Here is a 20,125-nt window from a genome sequence, read left to right as displayed (position 1 = left end):
TGCCGTTCCCTCCACCCCCAAGCGGGACCTTCTTTCCCGCTCCAACACATCACTTCCTTTGCCACTGTGTGGGACTAAAAATAAACTTCAATCAATCAATTCCAACTTTGCAAGATTTTTTTCCCCGCGAGAAGTTGAAATTTATTGATTGATTGAACCTCCTTTTTTTGCACACAGCGGCAGAGGCTTAAAGCGAAAACGTTTTATAAAACCCAGATGAAGGCCTAGGACTGGGGCGATGGTGTGCATGCCCACAGAGAGGGCTCTGCATGCCACCTGTGGCACACGTGCCATAGGTTCACCACCACAGATCTATACAATATTCCATCTCTACCTCAGTGTACATTTTGCATAGTGTCTTCTAGTTAAACATTTCTACACAAATCTATAAGAATAAGCTAAAATGATGGTTTGACTCTAAATAGTTTGCATTTAGGACATTTTCCTCCAGATGACATAAAACTGCATATTTAATAGGAGATAAGCTGGTACAAACAGGAACTTAACTACTACGTTAGAAATGTTTGTACTAAAGATGTTGTAGTTTATAGATTGTAGAGAGGAAAGGTCACAATATTATTTTCCTTACATTTCCATTACTTTATGTCTTCAAAGAATCAAGATAGCCAGATGATTAAAAATTAATTTTAAAAAAGTGAATGTGTGCTATGAAAATTCTTTATTAGTTATCAACTGGGAGATCCAAACTGTCAGTATTGATCAAAATTAATCTTCCATAGCTGTATAGGATATAGGACAATTGTTATATTTCATTATTTTTATTTGGGAATTTGAAATATTCACATACAACCAAAACATTCAAACTTTATTGGTATTATTAAATTTCATTGTGTTTGCTTTTTCTATGTAACATAATCTAAATAATATGATTCAAAACAACTAACTGGAATAATACGGGGGGGGGGGGAGAAAATCACACAGTCTTCATTTACAAAAATACAAACAAATGAAAACAGCAAGGCTCCAGTGTCCTTTAGTGTGTATCAGTCTCTATTAATTATGTGATAAGAATGGGAGCCTGGTTTTCTTGCTTAATTTTATATTTTTTTACACATACAGCATTATTACTTTGCATTCTACAGCTGACAGAGTGCTGATATTAATGTTATTCATTATATAACTCATTACCTTTTAAAAAAAGCAGATCATGAAATTTGTATCAGAGTTCTTCCACTCACCCACAAATTAGAGCAGTAGATCAGCATTTCCCAACTTGGTACTTTGTAGAATTTCTAGCCAGCCCTTGGTCATATTAGCTAAGAATTTGTAAATCCAGTGTATCTGGAGTGAGCCAGATTGTGGAAGATGGACAATAAGATTTAATAGATTTAGCAAGTGAAATACATTCCTTCTGGTTTATAGTTCTCACTGATTGTACTGATTCATGCATAAATCAAAATTTCAGTGTATTGTGCCCATGATTAGTATTAATATATTAAGAATATGGTCAAATAACAGAGTTTAAATAGGAAGGAGAGCTTAGATTTAGGTCACTAATTCCTAAAAGTTGAATATCTTCACATGGCAAAATAGAAAAAAAAATGGGAGGCACACAAGTGCATAGTTCATATAAAGAACTAGGGTGCAACACTTGTAGGCAACTTATGCTGAAGAGTAAGGAGAGTGCTCATCCTTCCATTATGATGTTAATTGCCAACTGTTTAGCAAAGGAAACTCTTGTATTAACAGGCCCGGTTGGCATGTTCCTTTTTAAAAAATAAAGTGTTTAATTTATATTGATATATAAATTGATATATATATTTATATATATATATATATATATATATATATATATATATATATATATATATATATATATATATATATATATATATATATATATATATATATATATATATATATATATATATATATATATATATATATATATTCACAGAAAATGAGACTATACTACAAAATAAATAAATATGATCAAATCCAAACAGACTGAAGCTTCACACCTTCATAATGGGTTAAGAAAGAGCAGCTAGATTTAATATAAGTTGATATGCTGCAGAACTCTTGATTCATATAGATACTTAATGTTCCAAAGAGAATGGTCCTGTATGGAATGGCTGCATATGCATTCCATGTGCATTCTTTTTAAGCAATATTTGAAAAGAGGAAAGGAATCTTATTTTGGTTTTAAGAGTAGACATTGTTACTCTTTGGGACATGCAGATAATAAATTGTCCCAAAGGTGCTTTTTTCATAAGGCAACTGGACTTTCTTGTTTTTCTTTGAAGACGTTTCGCTTCTCACCCAAGAAGCTTCTTCAGCTCTTCTTCAGAGCTGAAAAATGTTCTTGGATGAGAAGTGAAATGTCTTCGAAGAAAAACAAGAAAGTCCAGTTGCCTCGTGAAAAAAGCACCTTTGAGACAACCGTGACCTGGATTACTGAGAATCTCCATAGACATTCCGATAATAAATTCTAAATACAATGTGGAATATTCATACTATTCCTTTTTGATGGAGTTTTTGTTTCTCCTACCATCATAATATAGCCAGTACAATGAAAATAAGTAGAGTGCAAAGCAGACAATTAAATCATAATGATACAGTGTTACACAAAATACAATGAACAAAAGGAAATAAAGTATCTTGTAAGCAATATGCTTTAACACAAGATACTCAGCAGGTGAATTATAAGCTTCATTTTGCTGGCCAGAAATTCCTTCATGATCAAAAATAGCCTGCTTATCATGTCTGACAATATTCATTTTCTTTTCAGTTATTAAACCTTTAAAATCTAAGCTTGTTTCTTTTCTTTCTTCAATCGGTTCCCTAATTAAAATAGTGGGCCTTATTTGTTTTTCTGGACTGAACTCTGTTTGATGGGGAAAGTGGCCTATGTTTTCTTCTCTATTCTCACAAAGAGGAAATTCTTGGGGTTTAGTGATATTTAGAATAACATGAGTTATTTCACCTTTTGGGATGAAGTTATATCCAGAACGAGCTGCAATTTCAGTTGAAGCATCTGTGGGTGGAGGCAACACCTCTTCTACTTTAGCAGTATGAGAGCCTACAAATCCTTTGGGAGATATCACTGAGGAGTTTTCATAACAGCTTCCCTTCAATTTTTTATCCAAACTGCATATTTTTGGTTCAGTTGTGGGACCTATGTAAGAAAATGAACTCCAGGTGCTTCCTTCTTCAGCTTCATTATTGTGCAAGCCTTGTGAAGAACGTTCTGAATGTTTCAATGGTACTTCACAATGCACAGCTTGTTCAGAAACAACTTTTCCTTCTGCTGAAAAAGGACAAAACATTTCAGTGGATGGTGAATTATTTACAGAATTATGTTCTGCTTTGGCAAGCATTTCATTTGTTTCATGTATTGAAATCATTTCCATATGTACTGTTTCATGTGTGGGCAAATTATTAATATCTGAAGCAGATATTCCAAATTTGGTGTCACATAATACACCCTCTCTATTGCATTGACAAAGAGGATAATGTGACCCATCATTTCTTCCTTCATGTATATCAAATACCATTTCCTTTTTCTCTGTGGGCCTGTCACTTAGTGCAGTCTCTTGAGGTAGCTTAACAATTACTGCTTTTTCACCAGCAGACATTTTTTCAGGAGTACTTTCTGATGTCATTTTAATTATATAAGCAGCTGTAACTGCTTCTGCTTCTCCTGTACTATCATGCTTAGTGACTGAAGTATCTTCATATCTTAGTGTGTCTTGGCAAGTAAACAGATTATGTGTGGGACTTACTTTCAAACATCTTGTATTATCATTAATACCCCCCATGGCTTCAACTCCTGTTAGTTCCTTCATCTGCACTCTTTTATTTGCTTCACTTTGCCTTTCTACCAAATAACTTTCTGAACCACTCCACCTTTGAATGATCGATCTGTCCCAGGTACTCTGATCTTTAAGAATAACCATGTCAGGTTCACTTTGGCAGGGTTCTATCTCGGAAATATTTCTGTTGGCAGGATCATCACTCTGACTGTACTTCCTTTTTTCTAAGTTGTTTCTGCTATCAAACATTTCCTTTGTGCTTATTAATATAGATTTCATAAAGATATTTTCATCAATTGGTGGTACAACATGGGATTGACTTTTCCAAAGTGTATTATGAACTTTCTCAGGCATTCTAATTTCTCCTCTTTTTGAGTCATAATTTGACTCCTCTATAATGCAACTTTTGCTTTCCGATTTATTTTTATCTGAGTTTCCACTGTCACTTAGATATGGAAGCCCTACTGATTTTGGCATTTGATCTTCTTTTATTTCATCTGGGACACTGGAAATCATTACTTCTTCCCTTTGTGGTGACTTAGCTAGCCTGTTGATTTCATAATTCCCACATGAGATATGTTTTCTATATTTGTTGATAAGACACATTTGTTTTTCTGGAGAGTTCTCTAAAATTCTCAGCATGATTTCTTTCTCCTTATCAACATTATACTCAGAGTCATATTTTTTTTCTACAATGTCTTCTGAATGAGACCTTACCAAATAATTTTCTGTGACATCAGCATTAGCTATGACATCACTATTTAAACCTCTGTTTAAACATAATTGGTTTTTGCTTTCAATTTTTTCTCTTTGGGGTTCATGTCTGATGAGTTTTGAATTTAACTCTGGAATTTGGAAAGCTATTTCCTGCTTAAGTTGCTTCTGAACTGCCTTGATATTATTATCCTTTCTTTTCAATGCATTTTCTTTTAACTTCCCTGCTTCATAATCTTCTAAGGAACTTGTCTCCCTTGATTTTTTGAAGTTATAATCATCCTCACCTATGAATAATGTCTCTATTGTTTTAATTCCTGGGACATTATTAAATTCATCGCTTGGAACATCTGCTTGATGCATTCCACAAGTGCTTGAGACAATGTCTGCAATATAGGCACTCTGTTTTTTCTTGAATTCAGACCAATATTCTAGTGAGACATAGGTTTCTTTTGGATTCAAACTCTCTAAGGACTCTGCACTTTTGTTTAGTGAGTCCTCACTGCATTTTTCTGGGAATAATAACTGCGTATCATTTCCAATGGAACATGTTTTATTATCCGGCAGTTCTTTGACTTGTAAAGCATGTTCTGTTGAAGAGCTTTTAGTCAGAGGTTGTCTAATTAAGCCAGACTCTAGTTTGTCCCCCAGTTGCTGTGATTCATTTGGAAATCTAATTGGCTCAGTTGCATAGGAACTCCTTTCATTCATAGAACTTCTGCTTCTAGTGAAGTGCTGACTTAGCTGAAACAATAGAATAAAAAATAGTGAAAATATGTCTGAATGTTTGTGTGAATAAACTATATGCCCACATGCATATACACAGACATGCATGAAAAGAAAGATTTTTTTTCCAATAAAACCTAGTTTCAGAAATCAAGCTTCCAAGCTGTTTACAAAATGAATATTGCATTTTAAACACATGTGCATGCACACACAGCCCCAAAGGGCAGCAAACAAATATAAGAGGCAAAAAACAAAATTCCATTTTTCTTCTTTAGGTCTCTCCCCATCTTTGCCTGTTTATTCATGAGCTCAATAAGTTTCAAGTATGTTTCATAGAAATGAATCCCGAAGAGAAAATTCTGTACAAGGCAAGCTAATTCATTCAGAGAGCACATGCCATTCTAGGCATGATTTATTTTAAAGTGAGTGCAGTGACACAAAACATCAGAGCTAAAGAATGTACAGTATTGTCCAGTAAAATAAAACACATTTGCACACTGACAAATACTATAAGGATTATGTTTATTTCATTTCTCCCAGGACCCCTCAGACAGGAATGTTTTAGAAACTGCAGAAACTGAGAAATAGGAAAGGCCACAAAGAAGTTTCTTCAGTATCACCCCAATATTAAATTGTATTATTCAACAGCATTTGCTCCTTATGGCATTCTTCTCTTGCTTTAAAATGCATAGACAGATGGTTCTATACCAATCAATTAGAAGGTAGCAACTTGGGTACCCCCTTATTACATTTACACTTGCTGCAGATACCCTATTACATTTTCTCTTATTAATATGTTTTGTGCAAAGCCTCTGCAAACTATTAATAGTAAAACGTCAGTCAAAGAAAAGTGAAGGAACTAATGTTTCTGCAAATTCTATTTTAATGACCCTCTGCCAACTAGTCCTCAAATGTATCTGAGCTTTTTAGTGATGCCAACTGTCAGGATTTAATAGTGAGATGCCTGTTTCTTCCCACCCCACCCCACCCCATCTCCCTTCTTATAACTGACATTTGCATGATTTCAATAATTATATGCAAAGCTTACAATTTCCCTTTTTCACATAAGGCTGAAGTTACTTGTCAACTGCGGAGCTGTCATGTGAGCCATTGCCTATGGGTTTCAAAGATTTGATCGCATTTCCATTTATTATAGACCTCTATTGTTTAATTCATTATGCAGCACATAAAATGAATGGGCTGAGCTTTGACCAGGTATATAGATTTTTAAAAAATCTATATACCTAAGTCTTGTATTGGGGAATGCTGTGACTTTTATAGCTTCTTTCTTGTTAATAAAAAATAATAATATTTCAGTGCTGATTATTCTGGCAGTAAAAGCTCTATTCTGAATGACAATTTTGAACTCTTCTAAAGTTAGAGCTAAGATAGCTTTGGGCTTTTGTCTGAAGAATTGTCTTACTCTCTACCCAAAATGGATATATGGTTCTAATGTTTAGCATGTCCTTTTGTGTATTTATGTTTTCACTCACTAACAGCATTATATTTCCTGCTTATTTAGTTGTGTATGTATAGCTATGCTATTTTTCTTCTCATAAAATGCAGGTTAACCCACTGAATAACATTTATGCAATATAAGTGGCATTGAGGTTAAAAATAATGTTTAATATGCATATATTTCTTTATAAAATCAATGTGATTTAGTCAATATTAGGAATATATGTTTTACATCTGGAAGGTGGTATCTGTGGTCAGGTGCAATTTTTGAGTTTAAAAACAATAACATGTCTTTCCCTGCTATTATTCTCTTCAGAATCAATTCTGGACAAGGAGCAATTTTTAAAAATCAATCTATACATCTGGTGCCACATTAAAATGTATTTTATGCAATTATCAAATGCTAAAAAGATTCACTTGCAACATCATTGCTTTTGCTCTCTCATAAGCTTACAAACGATCACTACTGAGTAGCCATTAGTTATATATGCATGGCTCCCTAACTGTAGAACTAGGAAAAAAAGGGAAAAAATGAAATAATAGAAATCAGAAAAATAAGAATTTAAGTTATTATTATTCTATTGTTTTCAAATTGTTCCTTATATCCTATGATAAAAAGAGAGAAATAAGTTGTTAAATGAAAGATAACAAAACAAACTGTTTCAAAACATTCTACATCCTTTAATCATACTAAATATATAATTGAAATTGAATTGGTTGAATTTGGAGATATGGCGATTAGCAACAGCATTCTTGATATGTTAAATCTGAACAATTTTCAGTTGGGTTTTTTTGGAGAAAAATGATTGAAAACTTATTTAAAAATCAGTGATATTATATTTTCCCCAAACAAATCTCAGACCTGTGTGCAATTCAGGCACTATGAGCTACCATTCCTAAAACTCCCTCAGTAAGAAGATTGCAATCCTTTGGTTGCTGAGGAAACATACCAGGGTATGTTTGAGATGATAGACATAATAGTCTGACAGGGATAGCCAATATCAAATCCCTGCTGATTTTTTTATTGCTGGTTTTTGAATTTTATACTTGTAAAAATCAATAAGAGGTTATGTCCAACTTAAAAAATGTCCACAGAAAAATGTCCACAAGTTAGTCAATAAGAGGCCAGAGAGATGGGGCAGAAGGAGAGAGAATAATAATCTAAAGAATTCTTTTTTATTCAATTGAAGAAAGTTCCACTAGCTTTCTCATGTCTCTCCTGGAAAAGTTTTGATCTAAGTTTTGGTTGGTCTAAATCACAGGTCTGCAACCCGCGGCTCCGGAGCTGCATGCGGCTCTTTCATGCATCTCCTGCGGCTCCCAGTCCTCTGCCATGTGCAGTTCAAAAAAAAAAAGTGGGACTAAAAAAGTTCAACCAATCAATTCAAATATGCAGGGTAAGTGCATATCTCGCCTTGGCTCCACTCTTCAGTCAAACCCTGTTCTGCGCATGTGTGCATGTACGTGCATGTGCACACATTTTTTGCGGCTCCCAGTTTTTCCTTTTGTGAGGGAACCGGTTCCGAGTGGCTCTTTCACTGTTTCAGGTTGCTGACCCCTGGTCTAAATAAATGTTCATTGTTTGTAACAGAAAGAAATATTTGTTTATTTTAGAAAATAAAAGAACTGAGAATGCTGTTTGATTCTACATCTAGCATTTTGATATGCAGCTGAAAAGGTTTTAGAGTACCTTAAAGTCATAGCAGTTTCTTTCTTGAGATTGTTCTGTAAAATAGGGGTTCCCAACCTGTTGGTAGCAGCCAGTGGTGAGATTCAAATCCCTGAACAACTGGTTCTCTGCATGGATGCAGGCCTGGGCCTCCAAGGCTTAGAATGGACTTCCGGAAGTGGCATCCCCACACTTCTGGTGGGCCGTTCTAGGCCTGGGAGGCCTCGTCCAGGCCTCCCAGGCCTAGAACAGACCTCCAAAAGCAGTGTACATTCAGCCGGTTCTCCGAACTCAACAAAATTTAGCTACCAGTTCTGCTGAACCAGTGTGAACTGGCTGAATCCCATCATTAGTAGCAGCCCACTACCGGGTCATGGCCTATTCACAACTGGGCCACATGAGTGTGGTCTGCCATGCACATGGCATTCACAGCCCCACTTACACAAGTTGCAGGCACTGGCACTTGCAGCTCCACTTGCATGAGCCTGCCCATCACACAAAACTATCCCTTCCCCCTCCCCACATGCTGGACTGCCAACCCAGAAAGGTTGGGGAATGCTGCTGTAAAAAGATTCTGAAAGCTTACCAGCAACTCCAATTCTTTCTCATTTTCTTTGTCATCTTCATTACAGTCATAATTTTTTTCTTCTTCATTTTCTTTTCTGTGTTTATTTTCATTATCCACATGCGAATAAATGATTTGAGGGATGTCTGAATCTAAAAAAAATGAATTATTGAATAATATTCACCTAGATACTTTAAAAAAATATATAGCACAAACTACAGAAGGCTGAATTGATTGAGACTTTCTACCTGAGATTCTGGGATTAATCCAAATGTCTTTATCAGCCGTTGTCAATGTTTCCTCTTTACTATTAAATGAGAAAAAAACCAAAGTGATAGTTATTAAAAAAAATTCTGGATTTTTAAGCTAATTAATGTAGTATTTTGCATAAATTTAATTTTAAATAATAGTCTTCTTCTCTGGCTTTATGTGTGATAATCTAATGTCGCCGTAGGCAAATAATGACAGTAACCTAATCTTTCCATCTCCTTCCATAAATCTAATCTGGACTGAAAGGATCACAAGAAACTGGGTGTTCGCTATTTTGTGTGGCAAATCAGTCTAATCAATAAAACCCAAAATCATGATATCATTTTTTCCAACTCATGCACAAAGTCCAGAAGCAGTTTCCAAGTAGAAACAAGAGTACTTGTGTTGTTTTCTTTAATCAGCACAGTCAATTTGGCCATCTCTTCCATCAGTTATCGTAACCATTTGTCCATGGTAGGAATCGATGCATCCTTCTACTTTTGTGCATAGAGCAGTCTTGCTGCCGTCACCATATATAAAATCAGAGTTCCAATTTTTTTTCCAGTTCTCTTTCCATTAGGCCCAGAAGGAAAGTTTCTGGCTTTAATCTTCATGTCCACTTAAAAAAAAAAATCCATTAATATATGAATCCTACTCCAATATTTCTTTGCCTTATCACATGTCCACCATAAATGATAAAAAGTACCTTCTTGATGTTTCCAGTGATGTCGCTGCAAGATGGGTGCTGGGGAATGAATCTCCTTTCCCCAATAGGACTGAAAGTCGCCCCATAAAGGCGACTGGCCAAAGATGAAACTTTGCAGATCACAGGCCAGCAGTAGCTGCCCCACTTGATCCAAAGAAGCCCTCAGAGCCAGCAGGAAGAAAGGCTGACCGCACCCATGCAGTCTGGCAGAAGCAGCTGATCATCAGAGACAACAAATTTTAAAGTGGAAGGCAAAACAGCCGATCTGGGTGAGACTACCTCTACAAGTGGAAATACTGGTTCTGGGAAACAGCATTCAAAAGCAAGCCCCAAGCTCTAGGGAGGGGGGGATTTTTTCCTTACCCCTCCCTCCTGAACGATAAGCGGTGGTTAAAGCTTTGGGGAAATTAAAACTGACTTATAACAGTACTGTGAAGATGACTGAGGCATAAAAGAAGGATAACTTGGAAAACCTTTGGTTTTATAAACTTTTTTTTTGTTTATTTCTTGTTTGGAAACCATCGAGTTTTTAACCTTAAACTTTCTCAAAGTATGGTGGGAATGGAGCAAGACCAAGAGATCAGAGACAGATAAGATCAACTAGAAGATTAAGACCTAGATATAACTGAAAGAGATGGAGGAAAATGGGATTTTGTCAATGAATATAAATGGACTAAATTCTCCTTCAAAAAGGAGAAAAATCTTTACACGATTACAAAAATTAAAAATTGATATAATTTGTCTTCAAGAAACACACATTAAGAGACAACATTATAAGTTCTTAGAACAACCGAAAATTGGTAAACTTTACTTTGCATTAGCACTTCAAAAGAAAAGAGGAATAGCTTTATACATTAAAGAAACAATGAACCCCAAACAAATCTATGCAGATGAAGAGGGGAGAATATTAATGGTGGAAATAATGAATCAAAAACAGATACTGATGGTAGCAATATATACACCAAATGATAAACAAGAACAATTTTACCAAAAACTATATAAAAATATTAGATTTAAACTATTAAAATCTTTGTATAATGGGAGACTTTAATGCAATAACAGATGGAACTTTGGACTACAAAAGTGCCAAACAAGGGAGAAAAGAAGGAAATATATTACCTAAAGCGTTTTTAAAAATGACAGAAGAAGATATATGGAGAGAAAAAAATCCAAAGAAATTACAATATACATTTTACTCAGATAGACATAAATAATGGTCTAGAATTGATATGATATGGAAATCTTTGGAACTTAATATGATGATACAAGAAATTGAGATAGAAACTAATGTTTGGGCAGATCATAACCCAAAAAAGATGACTTAGAGAGGAACTAAGAAAAATTTAAGATGGTCCTTGAATAAATCTATATTGAAAGAAAAAGAATTTGTACAACTAGTGACAAAGGAAATGGATTTTTTCTTCAAAATAGACAAGAAAGAAGAAACATCGCTTCAAAATGTATGGGATACAGCTAAAGCATATTTCAGAGGGTTGGGTATAACTTATATTGCTAAAAAGAATAAAGAAAAGAAACAACAACAGTTAAAGTTGAAGGAAGAATTCAGAAAGTTAGAATCAGAATTACAAATAGATCCACAAAAGAAAATACTTAAGAAACAAATGGAGACAATAAAACATAAAATAAATTTAGCTGAGATGGAAATAATGGCTCAACAGATTAAAAGGGCTAAACAGAACTTCTTTGAAAATGCCAACAAGCTGGGGAGATGGTTAGCATATAGACTGAAAAAAGAAAAAGAAAAAATTGATAAACAAGCTGCAAAGATCCAAAAGGTGAATTACAGATTCAAAATGATACAATCAAACAAATTATTAAAGATTACTATGAGATACTTTATAAGGCAGAGGAAATTCCAAAAGAAAAAATACAGCAGTACTTAAAAAAGCAGACTTACCAAAAATTCCAGAGAATATTCAAAACATATTAAATGGAAAAATATCAATGATGGAGATTATATAGGCTATAAAAAGGCAAAAAAAGGATAAGACTCCTGGACGAGATGGATTTTATAAATCATTACAAGATGTATTAAGTCCGATCCTGAAAGAACTGTGTAATGAAATTCTCCTGGAGGCTAAAATACCAAATACATGGACTGAAGCCAATATTACTTTAATACCTAAAGAAGACACTGATTTAATGCAAATAAAAAATTATAGACCAATATCACTATTAAATGTAGATTACAAAATCTTTGCATCGATAATGGCAGAAAGACTAAAGAAATTTTTGATCAAATTTATACATACAGATCAAAATGGTTTCCTACCTAAAAGACAGATAAAAAATAATTTAAGAATGATTCTTGATGTGTTAGAGTGTTATGAAATTCATTCAGGGAAATAGATGGCTTTAATATTCCTTGATGCACAGAAAGCATTTAACAATGTAAACTGGCAATTGATGTTTCAGCAATTTGAAGAAATGGACTTTGGAAAAAACTTTATAAATGTAATCAAAACAATTTATTGTAAACAAACAGCCAAAATAATTGTAAATGGAGATCTTACAGAAAACTTCAATATTAAATAGTGCACAAGACAGGGATGCCCACTATCTCCATTACTATTTATTTTAACATTGGAAGTACTGAATAGAAACATTAGACAAGATATAGAAATTAAAGGACTGGAGATAAAAGATGAAAAATATAAACTACAAGCATTTGCAGATGATTTGGTTTTTATATTGGAAGATCCATTGGATACAAGCATTAAACTTCTGGAAAAAATAGAAAAATTTGGAGAAGTGGCAGGGTTGACAATAAACAGAGAAAAGACTAAAGTGCTAACAAAGAATCTAACAGAAAAAAATCAACTAACAAAAAAACCCAAATCTTCAAATAGTTAAAAAAGTTAAATATTTGGGAATTTATCTAACAGCAAGATATGTAACAATAAAAGAAGATAACTATGTAAGACTGCTACAACAAATAAAATTTGATTTGGAAAAGTGGAAAAACTTCCAATTTTCAAGGTTGGGGAGAATAGCAACAGTGAAAATGAATATCATACCAAAAATACTCTTTTTATTTCAAACAATTCCTGTAAGGCTGGGAAAAGCCTTTTTTGATGAACTGAATACAATAATATTGAAATTTATCTGGCAAGAAAAAAAAGCTAGAATTAAAGTGAAAATGCTACAAGAACCAAAATAAAGTGGAGGATTTGGACTGCCAGACTGGAGGTTATACTATCAAGCAATATTCTAACATGGTGTTGAAGGAAAAGTCTTCATCATGGTTCAGTCCAAGCAGGGAATAAGCAGCATGACAACTGCTTTAGAAAGAAGGTTGCAGTTTATTGAAGAGGAGAGCCAGACAGAAAGATGGCTCTGGAAGAAAGGGTGAGCACATGTAGGGAGTGGGTTTTTATACCCTCTGGGGCTCTTGAGGTTATTTCCTGTTTCTGTTTGAGGCTTTGTATTTCCTGTGTCATGTATTTTGACCTGAGTCCCTTTGGCATCTGTGGGTTAATCCTATTATGTTCTGTCTTAGAGTTTAGGTGGGGTATGTAGATTTTAGGTGTCTTTGTCTTCTTAATCTTCTAGCTGGGGGCTTCCAAACTTCCTGGATGGTTATCATCTGCATTTCTGCTTGGGGGAGGGAGACTTGGGGCTGTTAAGAAAAACTGGGATGCTTTTTTGCCTCTTTAAGATCCTTTGAGGAAATATATTTTTTCTGCCCTTTTAATATTTCCTTCTCTGGGGGACTGACTTCCCACAATGGCTTAAAGAATGGATAACGCTTAGAGATAAAAGACTATTGTACCTAGACAGGCATGACCTACAAATTGGTTGGTATGCCTTTCTGTGGTATTGGAAGAATAAAATACATAGATATTTTCAAAACTATTTTATAGGGAATGCACTTCTTTCAGAATGGGAAAAAATAAAAGAAAAAAATTTATATTAAGATACCTGAATGGCTTTCAACAATGGAAGCATTTGCTTACCCAAATTTAATTAACTACGATAAAGTTGTGATTTATAAAGATATTTTGGACAAAGAAGGAAAATTGAAAGACAGACAAGATTACAAGAAAAAGGTATTGATCTAGCATGGTGGCCATATATGCAAATTCAAACAAGATATGAAAAAGATGTCAAAACAATGGGATTTTATAAAGAACAGACAGAATTTGATCAGATACTGCTAAAAACAGATGAAAAGTTGATTAAGAAACTCTATAGATTTCTGTTAAACTTAAAGATGGAGGAAGAACAAGTAAAAGAAACAATGATAACATGGGAAAAGAATTTTGGATATAATATCGAATTAGAAGATTGGCAAAAGTTATGGGAAGAAATATTAAATTAACTAAAGCAGTGGCATATAAAGAAAACTTAAATAAAATGTTTTACAGATGGCATATGACACCAGTGAAATTAGCAAAAAATGTTTAAAAATACTTCAAACAACTGTTTGCAAACAAAGACCAGGTACTTATTATCATATCTGGTGGACATGCCCTAAAGCAAAAAGATTTTGGGTTAAAATACATTTATGGTTGGAGAAAATGACTAAAAAACAAATAGACTTTAAACCAGAATAATTTTTGTTAAAAATAACAGGAGCTAATTATGAGAAAGATTGCAGATATTTAATACTACACATATTAATGGCAGCAAGAATTTTGGTCACCACAATGTAAAAAAGATGTTGAAAATCTAGAAAGGGTACAGAGAAGAGTAACAAAGATGATTTGGGGACCGGAGGCTAAAACATATAGGGAATGGTTGCTGGAATTGGGTATGTGTAGTTTAACTAAGAGAAGGGTGAGGGGTGACATGATAGCAGTGGTCCAATATCTCGGGGGCTGCCACAAAGAAGAGGGAGTCAAGCTATTCTCCAAAGCACCTGAAAGCAGGACAAGAAGCAATGGATGGAAACTAGTCAAGGAGAGAAGCAACCTAGAACTAAGGAGAAACTTCCTGACAGTTAGAAAAATTAACCAGTGGAACAACCTGCCTCCAGAAGTGGTGAATGCTCCAATACTGGAAGTTTTTAAGAAGAGACTGGACAGCCATCTGTCTGAAATGATATAGGGTTTCCTGCCTGAGTAGGGGGTTGGACTAGATGACCTCCAAGGTCCCTTCCAACTACTACTATTTATTTATTTATTTATTTTAATTCCATTTATATCCCGCCCTTCTTCGAAGACTCAGGGCGGCTTACAAGCTTAGCAATACTACTACTACTACTACTACTACTACTACTACTACTACTACTACTATTACTATTATTATTATTATTATTATTATTATTATTATTATTATTATTATTATTATTATTATTATTATTATTATTATTATTATTTGCCCAACATTGGAAAAATGAAAACTTACCAGCTGAAGAAGTACTAATTAAGAAAATTCTAGAGTGTGCAGAAATGGATAGATTGACTTTAAAGATTAAAGAGAAAGAAGACTCAGTGTACTTTAGAACATGGGATAACTTATATCAATGGCTAGAAAAATGAGTTAGAGAGAAAGGAATGTGATATGTAATTGTATTTTAATGCATGGTGTTTGGTTTGGTTAAAAGAGTAGGTAAACCTCCATAATAAGAGCCTGCTCGATTTGGAAGGCCATGAATTAAGGTTTGGATGGCCTGGGTATTTATAAAGTTAAAATAAATCTTGATTTTAATAATCACTTTATTAGACATGCCATATTAAGAGTTTGGAATAAATATAAAACAAGGTTTTTTTACAAAATTGCCCCTATGGGTGTCTCCCCACCACCACCCCACGAAGCTTTTTTTAAAAAAGAAATGGTGGTGAAACTGGACTGGTGGACATATGATAAAATAGTATCTTTCAATTCTGGAGACCCCATCCAGTCTAGGGAAGAATTAGAGTTAGAAGGTTACGCTTGTCACTGGTTTACATATCAACAAATGAAGGAAAGATTTAAAGTAGACAAAAAAGGCCATCATTTTGAGTTCACGAAAAATGAAATGGAAATCCTACTATGTAGTAATGATGATCATATAATTGCCAAGGTCTATAAAATGTTATTAAAATTGAACTTGGAAAATGAACATGTAAAATACTATATGATTCAGTGGGCAAAGAATTTTGGATATAATGTGATGTTTGAACAAGGTGAGGTCGGGGTTAGGGTTGGGATTTGGGTTAGGATTAGGGTTAGGGTTGGGGTTAGGTTTTTCCAAATAATATTTTCAATATTTAGCAAACAGCATAATGTCTGGGTTCATGTGTTTAACAAACCCAGATCCCCTCTTTACTTGGCATCTTGCAAAAACTTATATTTGATTCTTGGTTTCTTTCCTTGACATATGAATTTAGAGATATCCCTCTGCCACTGTTTAAATGGAATGTCCATTGTAAGTATTGGTATTGTCTAGAACAGAAATAGCATCTTTGATAAAACATTCATTTTAATTACTGAAATTCTGCCCAGTAATGATAAGTGTAATTTGTCCCATCTTTGTGAATCCTTTTTTGTAGCATTCCAATGTGGGAAGTCAGCTCCCCAGAGGAGGAAATATTAAAAGGGCAGAATATATTTCCCTAAAGGATTTTGAAAGCAGAAACCAACCCTGCCCCCAAGTCTCTCTGTTCCAAGCAGAAACCAAGTCTGCAGGAATGCAGATGTGATATTCTTGTCAGGAAACTGGTATTAGGAAGAAAGATCTCTAAAGTCAACATCAGCCACAGCCCCAGGGAAGCAGGGGACATAATAGGACATACCCACAACCATCAAGAATCCTAGAGGTGCCCACCTATACTCAGGACAGAATACGTGACACAGGAAGTAGCCTCAAACAGGAACCGGAAATAACTTCAAACAATAGAGTCAATGGGGTATAAAAGCCCACTACCCACATGTGGTCAGTCCTTTTTCTGTTGGATCCATACTTCTGTCTAGCTTTCCTTGTAATAAACTACAACCTTCTTCCCAAAGCAGTTGCCATGTTTATTCCTGTATTATATGTAGATCGTTATATGTAAGATCGTTATCATTATAAGTTAAACTGTTATGTTAGTTATGAGGTAAAGCTCCATGACAGCCGAACACGCGGGAGTTTTGTCAGCTGTCAAAACTCCCCCAGCGAAGACGCAGGCGCAGCCGGTTGACAGCTCTCGGCTGTCAACACAACGCGGAGCCGCCCAGCCACGCGGCGAAGGAGCTGTCAAAAATAGCTGACAGCGGATTGGCCCTGGAATCCCGGCGGGAGAAGAACGGCCGCTGATTGGACTAGCCGGCCGGCAGCCAGCTATAAAAGCATGAACACCTAACACCTGATTGTCCGATTCCTAATAAACCAGTTAACGTTAGCCAGCTGTCTCCGAGTGGTCTGTCAGCCACTTCACTGGTGACGAAGGTGGGATCCGCTTCGCTGAGCTGAAGTCACGGCCATCCGAGCGAGTCACAGCTAAGTCACTGGGAAGTTATAACTTCCACAGCAGAGCGGATCACCGGACCTCGACAGCATGGCCAACTTCGGACGCGTCAGAGAATTTGACACCTGCCATCCAGAGTGTTGGGAGTCGCATCTGGGGCAGGTCGAGGGCTTCCTCTTGGTCAGTAAAATTACTGATAATCGAGCAAAAGCCGCCGCTCTCCTATACATAAGCAGGCCCCCAGTCTACGATGCCGCCGTGGGGCTGTTCAGCCCGACACCGATCGCAGAGGTCCCGTACGCCGAGCTCACCGACAGGCTCAACAAACACTATGCCGGCCCGCTCAGAACTATATTGGCGAGTGCAGTTCGCCCATCGACGACAGCGGCCGGATGAATCTGTGAACGACTTCATTGCAGGAGTCCGGCACGCCGCACGAAGTTGCAGTTTCCCGGACTTAGAAGACCGGATCCGGGACCAAATCGTCATAGGGCTGAGAGACGAACGTCTCCAAAAAAAGATCATCGCCAAGCCTGAGATGAACCTAGCTGAGGTCTCCTGGGAGGTCTTGGCATATGAAGACAGCCACCGGAAAGACCCCGCACATTCTACCCTAGAAAACCACGGAAGCGTGCATCAGGACGAGACAACCCTCAGTGACGACGACGGAACCGTAGACCTAACGGACATAGATGCCATCCAACGCCGGATGGAGAGACGTCAAAACCGACGAAGCGACCTCAACGATAAACAAAAAGCAAGGAGCCTCATTCCTCCACGAAGCCACAACAGAGACCTGCGAGCCACCTGTGCCAGCTGCGGGGGCAACCATGCCCGAGCCAGCTGCCGTTTCCACAATGCGAAGTGCCACAATTGCAGGAAGACCGGGCACATCAAATCAGTTTGCCGGAGCCACCCCCGCGACAACCTGCACGAAGTGGAGGCCACCCCCCCAGGTACGAACCCTACCCGAGCCTATAGGAAGAAGCCCCCGGGAAGTTTAGTGGAGGCTGTAGACAGGGTCCACTTTCTAAGCCCTAAGGTAAAAATTAAAACCAGACTCCAGGGAGTCGCCTGCGACATGGAGGTCGACTCCGGGTCAGCAGTATCCCTAATCTCCTTAAAAACATATAAGGAAATCTGCTGGCGCAACAACAAAACAATTCCCTTAGAGCCCCCCCACGTACAATTGGCTGATTACAAAAAACCCCTATCCAACTTAAGGGTAAAGCCCGAGTGTGGGTAGAATATAAAAAAATTCAGGGGCCCCTAGAAGTGTTAGTAACACAGGGGGAACGCACCAACTTAATAGGGCTAAACTGGTTTAGCCCCTTGGGCATCGCAATTACGGGCGTCAACGCAGTACAGGCCTCAAGCCTCGAAGCCGTCTGCAAACAATATGCAGACGTCTTCGACGGCTCCTTGGGGAAGTATACAGGGCCACCCGTCTCTTTAAATCTTAACCCAACCGTACAACCCATCAGAATTAGGGCCAGGAGGGTTCCATTCGCCCTCAAAAATAAAATTGAGGACGAATTGGAACACCTCGTGAAGTGGGGGGTATTAGAACCTACGGAAGGGGGAAGCTGGGAAACCCCTATAGTGACTCCCATCAAGCCCAATGGGCAAATTCGGCTCTGTGCCGACTATAAAGCCACCCTGAACCTAGCCCTAAGCGCCCACACTTACCCAGTCCCGGCGGTGAGAGACGTCCTCGCTTCCATCCGCTCGGGTGCCATCTTTGCAAAACTGGATCTCACGCAGGCGTACTTGCAATTGCCTGTAACCAATGAAACCGCAGACGTGCAGATGATCGTCACGCACCGCGGGGCATTCAAAGTAAATAGACTACAATTCGGCATTTCGGCTGCCCCGGGAATATTCCAAAGTATAATGGAAAAAACACTGAAAGGGATTCCCGGGGTCTGTCCCTACTTCGACGATGTATTCATCGCCGGAGAGACAGAAGCAATCTAGCTGACAGGTTGTCAGCTGTCCTGGACCGGCTCTGAACAACCGGTCTTAAGTTAAAAAAGGAGAAATGCTCCATCGGAGTTCCTTCAACGGAATTCCTGGGGTACAGGATAGATGCCCAGGGCATCCACCCCACAAATGAAAAGCTAAAAGCCATCAAAACGGCCCCCAGCCCCAAAAACAAGCAAGAACTCCAAGCTTTCTTGGGGTTATTAAACTTTTATCATGCCTTCCTGCCTCACAAGGCTACTATTGCGGAGCCCCTACATAGGCTATTAGATATAGGCACTCAGTGGTCCTGGACAAGGACACACGAAAACAGTTTCCAATCCCTAAAAGACATCATTTATAATAGCTCCACAGTCACCCTATTTAAAGAAGATGTTCCCGTCTGCATCGCTTGCAATGCCTCCCCGTACGGGATAGGAGCCGTCTTAAGCCACCTAGACAAAGACGGAACGCAAAGGCCAATAGCTTTCTACTCACGAACGCTATCCAAAGCAGAGAGGAACTACGCCCAAATAGATAGGGAGGCTCTGGCTATTGTCGCCGGCGTGAAGAAATTTCACGATTACCTATACGGCAGACCCTTTACAATCTTTACTGACCACAGACCCCTATTAGGCATGTTTACGTGGGACAAAACGACCCCACAAATCTTGTCCCCAAGAATCCTACGGTGGTCTACCTTTCTATCAGCATACTCTTACAAGCTGATACACAAACCAGGGAAAGAGTTAGGGCATGCAGACGGCCTCAGCAGGCTTCCCCTACAAACAGAGGACCCAGATCCAGCTCTGGCCGGGAACATACTAGCCATCTCAGAGCTGCCAGAGTGCCCACTCTCAGCCAAAGATATAGCAGCCAACACCGCTAAGGACAAAATCCTTAGCA

At 37.4% G+C, this 20,125-nt stretch overlaps 1 protein-coding gene across 4 annotated transcripts in view; it reads right to left on the bottom strand.

Annotated features, from left to right (window-relative positions):
* Nucleotides 1-1,894: 1,894 nt before the first annotated feature.
* Nucleotides 1,895-20,125, bottom strand: part of PPP1R3A (protein phosphatase 1 regulatory subunit 3A) — a 50,008-nt gene continuing 31,777 nt past the window's right edge. Inside the window, exons 2-5 of one of the 4 annotated variants that reach the window (XM_081331100.1) lie at nt 9,157-9,215; nt 8,930-9,060; nt 4,778-5,234; nt 1,895-3,271 (exon numbers count right to left, since the gene is read on the bottom strand). In XM_081331100.1, the coding sequence (XP_081187226.1) occupies nt 2,478-3,271; nt 4,778-5,234; nt 8,930-9,060; nt 9,157-9,215 (1,441 nt within the window). In that variant the 3' untranslated portion in view covers nt 1,895-2,477. Of the gene's footprint in view, nt 5,235-8,929; nt 9,061-9,156; nt 9,216-20,125 lie in introns of all 4 variants that reach the window. The other 3 variants (XM_081331101.1, XM_081331099.1, XM_081331102.1) reach the window with 3 other exon arrangements.

The sequence above is a fragment of the Vipera berus genome (assembly GCF_964194415.1).
Source record: "Vipera berus genome assembly, chromosome: 6".
Lineage (NCBI taxonomy): Eukaryota > Metazoa > Chordata > Lepidosauria > Squamata > Viperidae > Vipera > Vipera berus.
The sequence above is the reverse complement of the archived record's forward strand: the minus strand, read 5'-3'. Positions and strand labels throughout refer to the sequence as shown.